This window comes from Homarus americanus, unplaced genomic scaffold (genome assembly GCF_018991925.1).
Source record: "Homarus americanus isolate GMGI-L3 unplaced genomic scaffold, GMGI_Hamer_2.0 scaffold56009, whole genome shotgun sequence".
Lineage (NCBI taxonomy): Eukaryota > Metazoa > Arthropoda > Malacostraca > Decapoda > Nephropidae > Homarus > Homarus americanus.
In genome coordinates, this window is record NW_024739542.1 from 5,372,182 (window position 1) to 5,386,427 (window position 14,246).

The following is a 14,246-nucleotide window of genomic DNA, read 5'->3' on the forward strand; positions in this document are numbered from 1 at the left end:
AGATATTTACCTACTGTACACCTATCAGCCTGTATAGGATTTCCCATTGTCTTTCATAGTCTTGTCAAGGGCCATTGTAAAGCCCAGTATTATCTTCCTTCCATTGACACTGTTGTCCCCTCTGCGTGAAGAAACACTCCCTTATATCCTTTCTGCCTGACAACTTGACGAGTTTTTGTGTTTGTAGCGCTGGACAGCTTGAATATATTATTTACGTTTATGTATTCATTTCCTTTCAGGGTTTCAAATATATCTATGAGGTCCGCCATTTCGTGTCTCGTCTGAAGAGTTGTCAGTCCCATGACCCCCAACCTGCTTGGATAATCGAAAAGACTTGTTTCAGGAGAATTCCAGTCGCCCCTCGTTGCGGGTGTGGGTGTGGTATCCAGACTTGTGGGTGTGGTCTCCAGACTTGTGGGTGTGGTATCCAGACTTGTGGGTGTGGTCTCCAGACTTGTGGGTGTGGTATCCAGACTTGTGGGTGTGGTCTCCAGACTTGTGGGTGTGGTCTCCAGACTTATGGGTGTGGTCTACAGACTTGTGGGTGTGGCTCCAGACTTGTGGGTGTGGTCTCCAGACTCTTGTGGGTGTGTCTCCAGACTTGTGGGTGTGGTATCCAGACTTGTGGGTGTGGTCTCAGACTTGTGGGTGTGGTCTCCAGACTTGTGGGTGTGGTCTCTAGCTTGTGGGTGTGGTGACTTGTGGGTGTAGTCTTCCAGACTGGGTGTGGACTTGTGGGTGTGGTCTCTAGACTTGTGGGTGTGTCTTCAGGCTTGCAGGTGTGATCTCCAGGCTGGGTGTGGTCTCCAGGCTTGCGGGTGTGGTCTCCAGGCTTGCTGGTGTGGTCTCTAGACTTGTGGGTATGGTCTCCAGACTTGTGGGTATGGTCTCCAGACTTGTGGGTGTGGTCTCCAGACTTGTGGGTGTGGTCTACAAGGCTTGTGGGTGTGGTCTCCAGGCTTGTGGGTGTGATCTTCAAACTTGTGGGTGTGGTCTCCAGGCTTGTGGGTGTGGTCTCCAGGTTTGTGGGTGTGGTCTCCATGTTTGTGGGTGTGGTCTCCAGGTTTGTGGGTGTGGTCTCCAGGTTTGTGGGTGTGGTCTCCAGGCTTGTACACAACAGTACAGGTAGGGACGTATGTGACTTGTAGAGCTAATTAAGTTTTGCCCTCCTCACTGCTGCTTTCCCCCATTTACTGAACTGCTGTCATCTGATTGGTCTCTCAAGATACTCAGGTTTATTTCCGTTTCTACAAATGTTGGGAGAATATTTACTCACACAGTAGTCGTAATTCGTAATATTAAACTCCATATGAAGAGATTTACATGTGATTATATTAAAACACATTTGCCAGTCATGCAAACATTGAAAAACTTAATGTAATTCATCTTACGGGGATGTGATGTCTCCAAGACTAGCCGCCTTCCCGTAAATCTGTATATCATCAATAAATTAGGAGTGAAAAATATTTTAATACTAATAAATAAATAAAAGTTTTATATAAAGTAAAACAAAATATTCCAAAGATTTAGCCTTGTATCTCACTAAGGTATTTAATACTGTAGTTTATATTGAACACGACTCTCAGTGCCAGTAACAGGAAAATCATTTAGGTTGAAAAGATATCATATAATGGCTTCCTTTTCGCGTGCATTGAATACATTCAGCCATCCAAAGCACCACCATTTGTGCATACATGATCACCTACGTAAGAACCAGGTGATCAGCACAATCATTTCAACAAGTTTCCTGACCACGTAAAGGTGATATGCTGAGACGGTGTGTATATTGCCTAAAATAAATACTGTTTTATGTATTTATATATAGCCTACTGAAGAACTAGTACTGCTGACTTGTATTCATATTTCGTCCAAAGAGCTGAGTAGATCGCTGACACAAATTTACACGTTCCGACCCTAAGAAGGTCGTATTAATTTTCTTTAATGTTTTTTTTTCAGAAATATGAGTCAGGTGCAAAAGCTGGTGACGTCATGAGTAAGGCTGGCATATACAGGTATATAAGTGAGAGTCGTGTTGTTCGCAGCGTCCACAACCCGTCTACTTTCCTTGTTCCCCAGTGAGTACAGTGCCACCACCACCTCTCACTACACCAAGAACAGTATTACAACACATACTAAATAGTGAGTCTGGTGCCACAACATACATTTAACTTACAAATCTGTACTTATGTTTTTTTTTCATGCATTGGATACAACACGAATATATAAATATACCAAGTTTGATTTTACGGTAGCGTAAAGGACACAAGACATACCAATGGTATAACAAAATCTATATCCATCTAGTTTTCTTCTTTTTGTAAAGAAATTTGTATTGGAACTGATTTATTATGCAATTCATATGTTCATGAGAACTGCAACAGTTGGAGTGACCATAACATACAACGTTTTTTACCTTGGGCAGACGTTGACCAACATGATGCTGTGGCTGCTGTTGTCGTGTGTGCTGGGCCTCTCCATCACTGCTGCTCACGTGAGAACTCTTTACCTCACCACTCTGACTCCTTATAATCACCTGCTTTCTTTGTTGCACCTTTATATAGATGTTCGCTTGTATGTTGTTGTGAAATCTCCATCTTATATTTTATTCTGTCTCTGTCTCTCTGAAAATAATTTATGTTCCTTGAGTGCATCTTCCTCCCATTAAACAACTCACCCTGTTGTTTTGTTATCATGAAGGATGTTCATGTTTGTATTAGCTAACACACCTTAACCTTCATGTTTACATCTCGAGATACATTTGCCATAATTTTGCTACATTTGTATACCACAAGATACTGTATCACCATTTGTCATTATTAAGATAAAAATGAAATTTATTCACTATTCATATGTTTCGGCAAAGTATTTTTCAACTTTTTCATCCAACAGTGAAATATAAGTTTAACAGAAGGTTACACACACACACATCCTTCTTCTAAATCTTAAGTCATTAATTACAGTAAGTACTTCTTTTATCTCTGTAGTTTATGTATAGCATGAACTAGACACCAAGGATTATGTTTGCTGCATTACTGACCTTCTAGTATTTATTTCCAATAGGACTACAGGATGTGTTATAGCATAGGGCAGGGGGATACGTTATGCCTGCCGGTCATGATAAACATGGAAGCCCAGACCATCAAGTACAATGTGTCCGCCAACGATGTCTTTGAGGAAGTGTCGACACTTGAAGACTACAAACATGTGAGTCTCGAGATATGTAACCTTCATGAGTAAACGCTAAAGGAGGACGAGAAGTTTATACCATCCTCCTCAAGGGTTTAAACCATCGTCTCCAAAGATTTAATCCTTTGTCCTCAAAGATTTAAATCATCTTTAAAGGTTTAACCCAACATCCTCAAAGGCTTAAGCCTTAAACCCTAGTCCTCAAGGGTTTACTTCAATATCCTCAAAGGTTTCAACAACAAAATTACCCCCCCCCCGCCCCCGTCTCCTCTGGTCATCTGAGGAGGAACATGATATCTATTAAAGGCAAGAATTCCTTACTTGAAGACCCAGACACGTACCCTTTAAATTGATTAAAGTACGTACATGATGTGTTCCTGAAAACCTGTACCTTAACTGGATGTACTGTACGTTAAGTGGACCACTGGCTGTATATGTGAATATTAGTTGTAGTTGCTTTTTAATGAATAATTTAATTTGGACGTAAATCATCTCAAAGAAATTCGTGTTATGATTTGTGAACTTGGTTAGAACTATTTTTGTTACAGGGAATAGCTGTATCGCGAGTGGAAGCGGAGGAAAGGTGTTACGTGCGCCGCCTGGTTGTCAGTATGGAGGAAGCAGTGAGTTTCCTCAAAAGTCATGAAAACGAAACTCAGACGATAAACTCCACCATCGACACAGAGAGCATACCTATCAACGACCCCAATTATTTGATTGGAGAAACTCTTACAAATTTTTGCGGGGATTTCCCTGTATACATAATGAAGAAGAAACCCCAGAAAGGAGAAGAGGGCGAGGAGGAGGACGAAGAAAACGAGATGGAAGAGGAAGATAGGAAGCGGCAGGTGTCCGTAACCTTCACAAAATGCATTCTTTGTGTTATCTTTCTGAAGTGTTGGACAACGGTCATCACCGTCCCTACTGGTTCCACCATCATATTCCCTTGGTTCTTTGGTTAACAACTTGACACGTCACCTCCCCTGATCTACACCTGCCTTTGCCCTACGGCTCTGTGTTTCAAATGTCCTCTGTAGAGAAAGTGAAGCATGTGAGTTAATTTTTCTGAATATCCATAATAAGAATGATATTTATGTGCCTCGGTGACGCACACTCGCGTATTCTGTATTAAAGCACTGCATAAAATATAGTTGCATAAATTCCCTGACAATATTCAATTGCAAGCGCAATTTTGTAAACGACAATAACCTGCACTCAAACACAGCACTATACAGTATGTACTATCAGACAAACACACAACTGCAAACATGTCTAATACATAAGCACAAATTCAGTGAATTAATACATAAAAATACATTCAATGCATTAATGCACGTAAACACATCCAAATATTCACTTTTATACAGAAAATAGAAGTAAGTGATCTTGAATAATGAGAGAACTTATCATTATGAGGTATCTATCCGTGAAGATCCATAATGGCGGACAATAATAATAAGCAACACCAGATCATAAAGAAATTGAGGGAAATAATGTAACAAGAAATAGTAACTATTAGCCCTTATTGTATTTTATATCAGCAGTTACGTGGAGATTCTTCACGTAATCCAATAAAATCAGATTATCATCCTCATATCTAAGGGTTGGCCACCACAGTCCTCCATTCGTTCTCGGAGTGTTTTTACTAATCCTACAAGGTTCTGTATCTCTCTAGGGACCCATTTTTGTATTTCCTTCTTCCATCCCAGTCTCTGCCTTTCCCTGGCCCTCCTACCCTTAACTTTTCCCATTAATATTGCTTTTATATTTCCCTCGTCCCTCATTATATGACCAGAGTATCTAATTTTTTTTCTGTTTCTGTACATTATAAGTATTTCTCTTGAAGGTTTTGCTAATCTTAGCACCCATTAACCTCCCTAAATCAACTACGAACTCATCAACTCTTATGTAAAGACGGGCCTCTTACTTTATCCACTTCGCCACTGGCCCAACTAGAGCCAACCAGTAACGAACCGGATGAAAAGCGGGCAAGATTAAGACAAGTGACAAAGCAGCTTGAAATGTATTTATTTATCATTTCTACCACTTATCAACTTGTTTTGGGGTCACTTTACTTTATCCTCTTTGCCAATGATCAGCTTGTGAGTAGCTTGGTCAGCCAGTCAGGTCTTTGCAATGCATTGTTGGTAAGTACAGTACTGGGGAGGCACTGTGCCAGTGTTGGTCAAGTCTGGTCTTGAATGAGCTCACAGATGATATCACAACACTCTCTGGAACAGCAGTTCCCAAACACGGGGTCGCAACCCAAATTCGGAAGCAAGAGGCATCATAAAGGGTCGCCTGGAGGTCATAGGTCGGTGGAGTCACATAAAACTCATAGGGTGGCTGGGCTGCCAAAGAGCTCATGGGCTCGCTGGGCTCCCATAGAGCTCACGAGGTAGCTGGAGTCACCTGGGTGTTACAGCGGTAACATGTGATTTTTTTTTTTTTGTCTAGGTGTCAAGGACTAAAGGATATGGCCGACAGGTGCTGTCTCGTTAAGTCGGGACCAATAATATGGTCAAGGGATTAATGCAGTGTCAGGTCAGGTCAATCCAGGTCAAGCTTCCCCTGATGACACACTTCGCCGTCCCTGGAAGGGCTCCTGGGAACGCAACTGTCCTTGGGATGGCCCCTGGCAGGGCCACCGTCCCTGGGAGAGCGCCCCTGGCAGAGCCCCTGGTGGCGCCACCAACCTGAGATGCACCCTAGGAGTGCCGCTTTCCGTGGGTGTGCCCCTGGCAGCGCTACCGTCCCTGGGAGAGCGCCTGGGTGCATTAGCGCCCCTGGCAGGGCCCTTGGGGGCGCCGCCATCACTAGGAGAGTTCCAGGGTCTCTCCCAGGGACAGCAGCGCCCCCAGGGGCCCTGTCAGGGCGCTGGCACCCCCAGAGGCCCTGCCAGGGACAGCTGCAACCCCAGGGGTCCTCTAAGGGACAGTGGCACCCCCAGGGCCCATGCCAGGGGCGCTGGTGCCCCCAAGGGCTCTCCCAGACAGTGGTGTTCCCAGGGGCTCTCCCAGACGCAGCAGCGACCCCAAGGCCCTCTAAGGGACAGCAGCACCCCTAGGGGCCCTGCCAGGGTCGCTGGCGCCCTCAGGGGCTCTCCCAGGGACAGCAGCCCTCCCAGGGACGGCGGCACCCCCAGGTGGCCTTCCAGGGACGACGGCACCCCAAAGGGCCCTGCCAGGGGTGCTGGCGCCTTCAGGGGCTTTCCTAGGGACAGCAGCACTCCCAGGAGCCCTCCCAGGGATGGGTGCATCCCCGGGGGCTCTTCCAGAGACAGCAACGCTGCCTGGGGCCCTCTCATGGGTGTTGGTGCCCTTACGGGCTATGCCAGATACGGCAACACTCCAAGGAGCCCTCCCAGGGATGCCGGCACCCCCAGGGGTTCTCCTAAGGACAACGGCGCCCCCCAGGGGCCCTCTCAGAGACGGCAGCACCCTCAGGGGCCCTGCCAGTGACACTAGCGCCCCCAGGAGCTCTCCCAGGGACAGCGGCGTTCACAGGGGCCCTGCCATGGACGGCAGCACCACCATCAGCCCTCCTTGGGACGGCGGTGCCCCCAGGGTCCCTGTCAGGGGCGCTAGTGCATCCAGGGGATCGCCCAGGGACAGTGGCACTCTCAGGGGTCTTCCCAGGGATGGCAGTGCTCCCAGGGGCCGTGGCAGGGGCCCGCCCTTGGACCTCATATTCGGAATCAGCATGCTCAGGAGTACTTTTACCGAGATTTTCAACCAAATCTAATTTTTGGCTGAAAACGCCAAACAACCAAAACGCGTTGTGGTCACTTTTTGGTTTCTGAGCCCAACATATACACCAATACTGATCGTCGAGAAATTACCGGACACTAGCGGGACAGCTAGTGGTATTTCGATGACACTTGTGATATACAGTATCTACAACTTCTGTATATACGACCCGGCCACTGGTAACCATCGGTGGAAGTTGGTAAGCGGTGAAAGGGGTTCATAACAATACTGTACTTCAGAAATTTATCCACACAGCATTTCCCCCCCAAAAAATTCAGATTCCTGATACTTAAAGTGTATTTTCTCAATGTTTTGATTCATTGTCATTCTCAATTCTATGGAAGAATGAAGAGAACTTTTCAGTATTCGTCCTACAGTATTAATTCCTCTGAAACACTGTGTATGACCACTTTCCTGAAGAAAGCGATCATAACTTTGAATTTCTTTTCGAAAATTCAGGTTACTAGAAGCTTCAATTCATCAGACAAAAAAGGATAAAATTCATAAGATACGAGGAAGCTCGTCTTTTATTTTAAAATGATTAAAGCTGATACAGAGTAACATTTTGATGATGATAAAACAATGTGGTAATGGAACATGGGATGACTGCACTACAGTATCACTGAATGTGAAGTCTGTACACGGACTGGTGACGTCTAGGGCAGGATGGGAACTGGGGTAGGAGAAAGGACATGTGGAGAGAGTGAAGAAAAAGGATAAAAAAAAAAGGTACAGAGATTGAAGATATGGAAGAAAGGGGGGGGGGGGGTACTGAGGCCACGATGGCCTTCAGGTCTGCTATCTTCATATTGACCGTCTGTTGCCCCCAAACATAAAAACAAATGTACTGCTCCCCACACCTAGCTGACTTGCGCACACAACTTTCAATGTATTTACATCTGACCAATGTGGACAGTATCCTGTTTTCACAGATGCATTTCCCATGGCCTAAAAACATCCATTTGTATGTCATGTACTTTAACTCTCAAATGTGCTTCATAATTGTTTAAGTCTGCTTTTAGGTAGTCTTTTAATGGGTTGACATATAGCTGAAAACATTAAACTGATACAATTTTTTGTTATGCAATTCTTTAATGCTATGATGCAAATATTTTTGAGAGTGCTTACCTCAGGCAACCACTTCACCCTCTACATGTCACATGACAATTGTCATAACCATTTTATGGAGCATTACATTCATAATAATACAATATTAGAATTCTTGTAACTCTGGGGTTGCAAGAGACAAAACAACCTATGTGATTGTGTGCAAAGATACTTTCTGTTGCAAAACTTCCATTATCTAAATGAAACTAATGAAAAAAACTATAACTAAACACTGTAATATTGAAAAATACATTTCAATCATCACATGTGCATAGGAGATCACAGACAATATGCTGCCAAATCATCATATGGAATGTTGAAGGATGGTGTGTGGAAGTGTTAGGAGACAACCACACAGCTCTAACTTAACATAGGACACTTTACTATAAATGTGCATTGTTCATTTACTGCAACTGACCACTACAGCCATAACACCATGTGTCAATCATTAAAGGAGACTGTTTAGAAACACACTTCTGATCATGAAGGAGGACCCGACTTAATTTTTTCCACAGACATATTCCAAAATCTATGTTATTTTATTAAATGGGCTTTGATGTTGCTGCAGAGGTGTTCATTTTGAAGAACTGCTGAACAATCAATTATACCCAAATGTTAATACTGCTACACATAAAAATATGTTTTACAGAAAGAATACTATATTGTCATTATGGTATGCTATGTACAACACAGCGTTCTGTAGTTACCAAAATTTAGTCTGAAAAGGAAACCTCATTGCCTCTAATAATCTCTGCTGGGTAAATTTTCTGATTATCAAAAAAAGCTGACTAATTTCAGATTTTCAACTTTCTTACTCTAAAAGGATATAAATGATTGGAAATTAGTACTGTATGACAGGGAGCTATCTTGAGAGTACATAAATGTAATACAGTAGTAGGGATTAAGTCCTCATTTGTGTATGCAAGAAATATCATGCTAAGGTTTACTTTCCTACTGACAATATCCAATTTGAGATGACACTCCTGTTGTGGCCCTTAATTAATAATTGTAAAACAATGAACTTGACCATTAACTATGATGTACAAATTAGCCACTGAGGCTGAGGAAGGTGATGATAATACTGCAACAGTCAGGCCATTTGAATGCTGATGAGGTCCACATAGTTGAGCTAAGCAAGTTGACAAGATTAGCAGAGTTCACACAATTCTACAGAGGAGACCAAGGACAAACATCATAGGGTAGCTTGGTCATTGAGATTTTCTATACAAGTCCATTTGGTGACTAAATTTGTGGGAGCTGTGGTCTTAGTAATGCCTGAGGAAGCTTTATTGTTCAGGTAACAATGCTTTTTGGCAAGGCCTGGGTAAGCTGTTTGTAACATTTTAGTTGGCAGAATCTTGGTGAAGTGCACTCCATATAATAGCTCAGCTGGTATGGCCTAAAGGTGGTCTCATTGGAACATCTCAGCTTAATAAAAGCAGGAGGGGAAATGGCTCCATATTGACAAATCAATTGACAAAATTTACGGGAAAGAAGTGGGGGTAGGGTGGGGACTGGCTCCATTGGACAATTTTAGCTGGCAAGTCTAATAGAATATCCTCAGTGGGACAACACAGTTTGGTACAGGGGAACAGACCCTCTCCCAAAAACTTAAATGTTGCCAGCTGTTGAGAACAAAAAGGCACCCGAGTTGATGGGCGTCTTGGGCGATGCACACAGATACATCATATCATCAGTGTTCAGGTGTGTGCGTGTAAGTGTTGGCTCACTTGCTGAACGATGGATCTTTGGCAAGGAACGCACCAGTGATTCTATGTTGGCTAGGATCTGGAAATTTAAAAAATCATTTATAAATAATTAACACCCTCTTAAGTACAAATTGGAGCAGTGAGCAAAGTCAGGCTCCAAAGGTATAAGAATAATGTACAGATATGGAAAAAATAAATGAAGCTTAATCCTCACAATACAGAATATTTTTAAGTAAAAAAAAAAAGTAAAATCAAAGAACGAAGACATTTGTCCCAAGTTATCATACTGACACAGACCAAACATCTTTGTGATGGTAAAACAGAATACCCTGTAATGTTGAAATTTAAGCTTGCATAATGAAAAATTTTGACATATTTCCTTAAACTCCTTCACCCTTTGCCATAGATTAACTTTATTTCAACATAGGAATACAGTAAAGACCCTGAGTACCGGACTAATCAGACGAAATCATATTTGGCCGTCCATATCAGCAGGGAGGCACAAATGTTCAAAACAACTGCCAGCATATTACAGTAACACAGATTGGCATATTTAAGCTCATAATAAATTAGTCTGAGTAAAATAGTCATACTTATGATACACTCTCAGGAAATTCAGTTGTTACTTATTTAAAATGTTAATTTATGTGGGTAAGGTTCTAGATAGAACCTTTGAGAGCCACAAGACTTTTGAAGGTTCCCGAGTCCCAACATACGTGTGTATGTGGCATGGCCTTGTGCAGTGTGAGATAAAGTGGATGATGTGGATGTGTACAGTACACCATATATACTCGCATACAGTTCAAACTTTTACGATGAAATTTTTATGCAAAATGTAAGGGATCAAACAATATACCTACAGTATTTTTGAGAAGTAAAAATTCATTCATTTCTATGGGACATTTACAGTGAACAATAGCTGTACATGCTCGTGGCAAGCTCATTCATCCTAGCCTTGCTAACCATACCCCTAGATTCTTTCTCTAAGTCGTTGCATGAAGAGCAGAACCTCATTCACTATATATGCCACTTGAAATCTACATATACCTGATATAAATGAAAATTTACAGATAATATTCTTTTCATTTGCAACAATGTTGCTGACTTGTCATTGTAGCTACATCTCCCTACCAGGCAGAGCTGTGAAGTGTTATGGTTATTTTTCAACTCGTAATTTCGGGTAGATAAAGCAAGTCCCCGTTGAACGAAAGGGTTAGGTTCCACTAAAATGCTTTCGTTAGGTGGATTACATTCATCAATACCATTTTTCCCATATAAATAAACTTAATAAAGCGGGATGTGTTCTTGTACTAAGCTCTGTGATAGATTAATATACTGTACTGTACTAAGCTCTGTGACAAAATAATTGCAACACATCAAAATACTGTAGATAAAAACAATAAAACATGTAAAACATAAAGGTACATAAACAGAGTTGCTAATTGTTGTTTGTGGGAATATTAATTCATTCACACTAGTAATGATACAATGTTTCTTATTATGATCGCTGACCCTGTTACCACTTTCAAGTTAGACTACATACTATATATGTATTTCTCCCAGTGACCGCTAGTTGAGCGTCGTCTGCATTTGTAACTCTCCACGCTCCAAGCTATATTTCACAGGATTTACTGTTATCATTTGTGTTTATTGATAGAATAGACCCTAATAGTGTTTAATCATGGCAATGTAGCTAGGTTAGACTCATAACTGTAACAACCAGGCTACTAGGCCAAGCTGTGAGATGTTATGGTTGTTTTTCAATTCATATTTTTACTCAGTTACATGCACACGCCATCCTACATACATATTGTGAAAAAAGTAAAAGAAATAATTGTCCTACGAGCAAACACATAGAGAATATACAGTACATTTCTTTGCACACGAGTTAGCTGGCTCAGTGAGGGATGGGAGGAGGGTGCAGAGTGTAGTGGCGGGGCAGGTGAGGGGGGGAGGATGCATTGCTAGGGAGACGGGAGAGGTAGCTCCCAGATGGTCTCTGTTATTATGGTGAAGCACGGAGTGTATGCAAATGGCGACTGTGTCAAACTTTCATTTGGCTTTTATTTACTGGTTTGACACTACAATATTTTTTCTTGTACAATATTGTATCATGAATGACAGTCATAGTAGAATGAGTGAGAGGCAGAGTGGCGGTGAGATGCAGTGGGTGGGAGGGAGGGAGGTGGGAAGTGGTGGGAGGCAGTGGATATCATGCTGACCTGCTCTGGCTAAAGCAAATCCATCTTTACATCACTGAAATTATGATTTAGGTAGAGATAATAGAGGTAGTGGTGGTGATGGTGGTGATCATGGAGCTAGTGGTGGAGGGGGAGATTATGGTAGGTGGTGAGGAGATGATGTGTCAATCGATTTGTTTGGTAACACTGGCGGCAGCACTGCCAGACACAACTGAACAGCTGATGTCTACCCACAAAATTGAGTGCAAGCATAAATGAATAACATCGTATTCCTTTTACATTACATTACATAAATTTTAAATTATGGCGTGAGAATAACAAATAATCAATGTACAGTAATGTAAAATAGTGTACTCTCATGAATGACGATAATAGTAGATTGAGTCAATGAGATGCAGTGGGGGGGGGGGGAGGGAGGGAGGGAGGAAGGTGAAATTATGATTTAGGTGGTGATAATAGAGGTAGTGGTGGTGATGGTGGTGATCATGATGCAACTCACGTCACCAATGCAAACAGTGCTACCCAACCATTTGAAGCGATTCGCATGGGTCAGGTTGGCAGAGTGTGAAAAACAACTGAGAACTGGGGCAAGGGGTGAAGGGGGTACATATTAAGAGAATACAGTATTCACAAGTCAGAAGAAAAAACTTTGTAAGATATTTATGATTACTTTTTTTTAAAACAAACCTATACAATTGTCTTCCTACTATGGCAGCTACTGGGTTACCAGGATGCTAGTCCAACCAAGGGTTATTTTGCCAACAAGCTCATCCACTTTTATACTCATTTATTTCTGAGTGCATAAGTGCTTTTAAACATATTTTTATTTATGTAATACTCACAACCATTGTATCTAAACACCCCAGGGCCTGGAGATGACCTTATAAAAGGATGGTCATCTGTTATGGTTAAGAAATAAAATTAACTTATACCAAAATTTTACCAAAGGAATATTGCTTAATGTCTCAGTAACATGTACTTACTTCAAAGGATGCTTCAGTACCTCTTCATACATTATTTATAAGAGCTAATGTATGATCAGTCAGATGGAGTAAGGGTAAGGGGTTAGGGTAGAGGAAAAAGTAGATGCTAGTTTTGTCTTATTAACCCTTTAAGACCAGGGATGGGTTGCATCATGTATCCCCCGAGCTGGGGGAAAAATATTACCGGTATGTAAAAAGACAGACACATGATATACGCCCTCAGTTGTATGTCAGGAGCTAAAGGATGAAGCATTTTATGTACACTCAAAATCAATGTTTCTGTATGAGCTCCCACATACACAGAGATGCATCGGTCGAGTTTTCAGGGTTACTTGAGGTACCATACTTATGGGATGAAACCGACAACAACAAAAAATAACCTTGTTGAAGGGTATGCATATTGGTAAACAATAACACACACTCTTAAACACAGCTTACCTGTGGGAATAATGGTCTATCATCTCGACTGTATTTGATGCAGTCGTCAAAAAGACGACGTATTGGCTTGGGCATATCTGACCGAAGGTATGTCATGTCTGGCCGCAAATATCCTCGGCCCACCATGAACAGTATCTGTGACAATGAAAATGATGAATCGATATACAGTATATTACAAGTTAATCAATCAACATACTATACTGTACTACACAATGTACACAAGTTAAACTCACATGATGAATGACTGTAAGTTACAGTACAAGTTGATAGAGTACAGTAGTAGAATGAGTACAGAGAGGTTCACTGAGATTGTATGGACATATGAGAAGGATGCAGGAGGAGAGGATGGTGAAGGTGTGAAGAAATAATAGAACAGGGGCACTATGAGCTCACCCACATGGTGTGAGGAAAAGATGGAATGGAACAAGACAATAAGGGGATACAGGGAAGAGAGAGAACAGAGGAGGCATGTAATGACAAGACAGCCTGCCATAGACACCTCCTCCAGGGAAGTTCCCTAGCAGAGTAGGACATTGTAGATAAAATAAGATACAAATATTTTCAATAAAAATCTCAGTAAATTGTGAATTATATCAATTTTGATGTTATCTACACTCCTAATTTGCATACATCCATGTTAGCAAATATATACAGGGTGTCCCAAAAGTACATACTCTTGTATGAAAGACCTGAAGAATACACTTCAGAATGAGTAGCATTACAATCAATGCAGAGAGACTGAAAAATATTCAGAATTGATATATGTGTGTGCAAGTTCATGGCATGAAAGTTAAGCATTTGCTGAAAAAATTTTTTGGTGAATTCCCCCTATGAGTACTATACAAACTTTTGGACACCCTGTACTTGAATGAG

The 14,246-nt window shown here is 41.9% G+C and overlaps 4 protein-coding genes across 7 annotated transcripts in view; 2 read left to right on the plus strand and 2 right to left on the minus strand.

The window, feature by feature from the left end:
• Nucleotides 1-517: 517 nt before the first annotated feature.
• Nucleotides 518-1,042, minus strand: LOC121874816 (A-agglutinin anchorage subunit-like). Its single transcript, XM_042379102.1, has one exon. The coding sequence runs from the start codon at nt 1,040-1,042 to the stop codon at nt 518-520; it is 525 nt and encodes a 174-aa protein (XP_042235036.1).
• Nucleotides 1,043-2,005: 963 nt separating this feature from the next.
• On the plus strand, nt 2,006-4,332 carry LOC121874910. 2 transcript variants are annotated; one of them, XM_042379250.1, is made up of 4 exons: nt 2,006-2,075; nt 2,423-2,491; nt 3,061-3,204; nt 3,735-4,332. In XM_042379250.1, exons 2-4 carry the CDS (start codon nt 2,435-2,437, stop codon nt 4,146-4,148), a joined length of 615 nt encoding a protein of 204 aa, XP_042235184.1. In that variant the 5' UTR covers nt 2,006-2,075; nt 2,423-2,434; the 3' UTR covers nt 4,149-4,332. The 2 variants fall into 2 exon arrangements, with proteins under 2 accessions (XP_042235184.1, XP_042235183.1); XM_042379249.1 differs by having other exon boundaries at nt 2,030-2,139.
• On the plus strand, nt 4,211-6,647 carry LOC121874817 (basic salivary proline-rich protein 2-like). The gene is made up of 2 exons (XM_042379103.1): nt 4,211-4,237; nt 5,829-6,647. Exons 1-2 carry the CDS (start codon nt 4,211-4,213, stop codon nt 6,645-6,647), a joined length of 846 nt encoding a protein of 281 aa, XP_042235037.1.
• Nucleotides 6,648-8,007: 1,360 nt separating this feature from the next.
• The window catches only part of LOC121874911 (raf homolog serine/threonine-protein kinase Raf-like), a 37,995-nt gene continuing 31,756 nt past the window's right edge, over nt 8,008-14,246 (minus strand). For all 3 annotated transcript variants that reach the window (XM_042379254.1, XM_042379253.1, XM_042379251.1), the window contains exons 13-14: nt 13,374-13,508; nt 8,008-9,830 (exon numbers count right to left, since the gene is read on the minus strand). In XM_042379254.1, the coding sequence (XP_042235188.1) occupies nt 9,654-9,830; nt 13,374-13,508 (312 nt within the window). In that variant the 3' untranslated portion in view covers nt 8,008-9,653. The remainder of the gene's footprint in view (nt 9,831-13,373; nt 13,509-14,246) is intronic.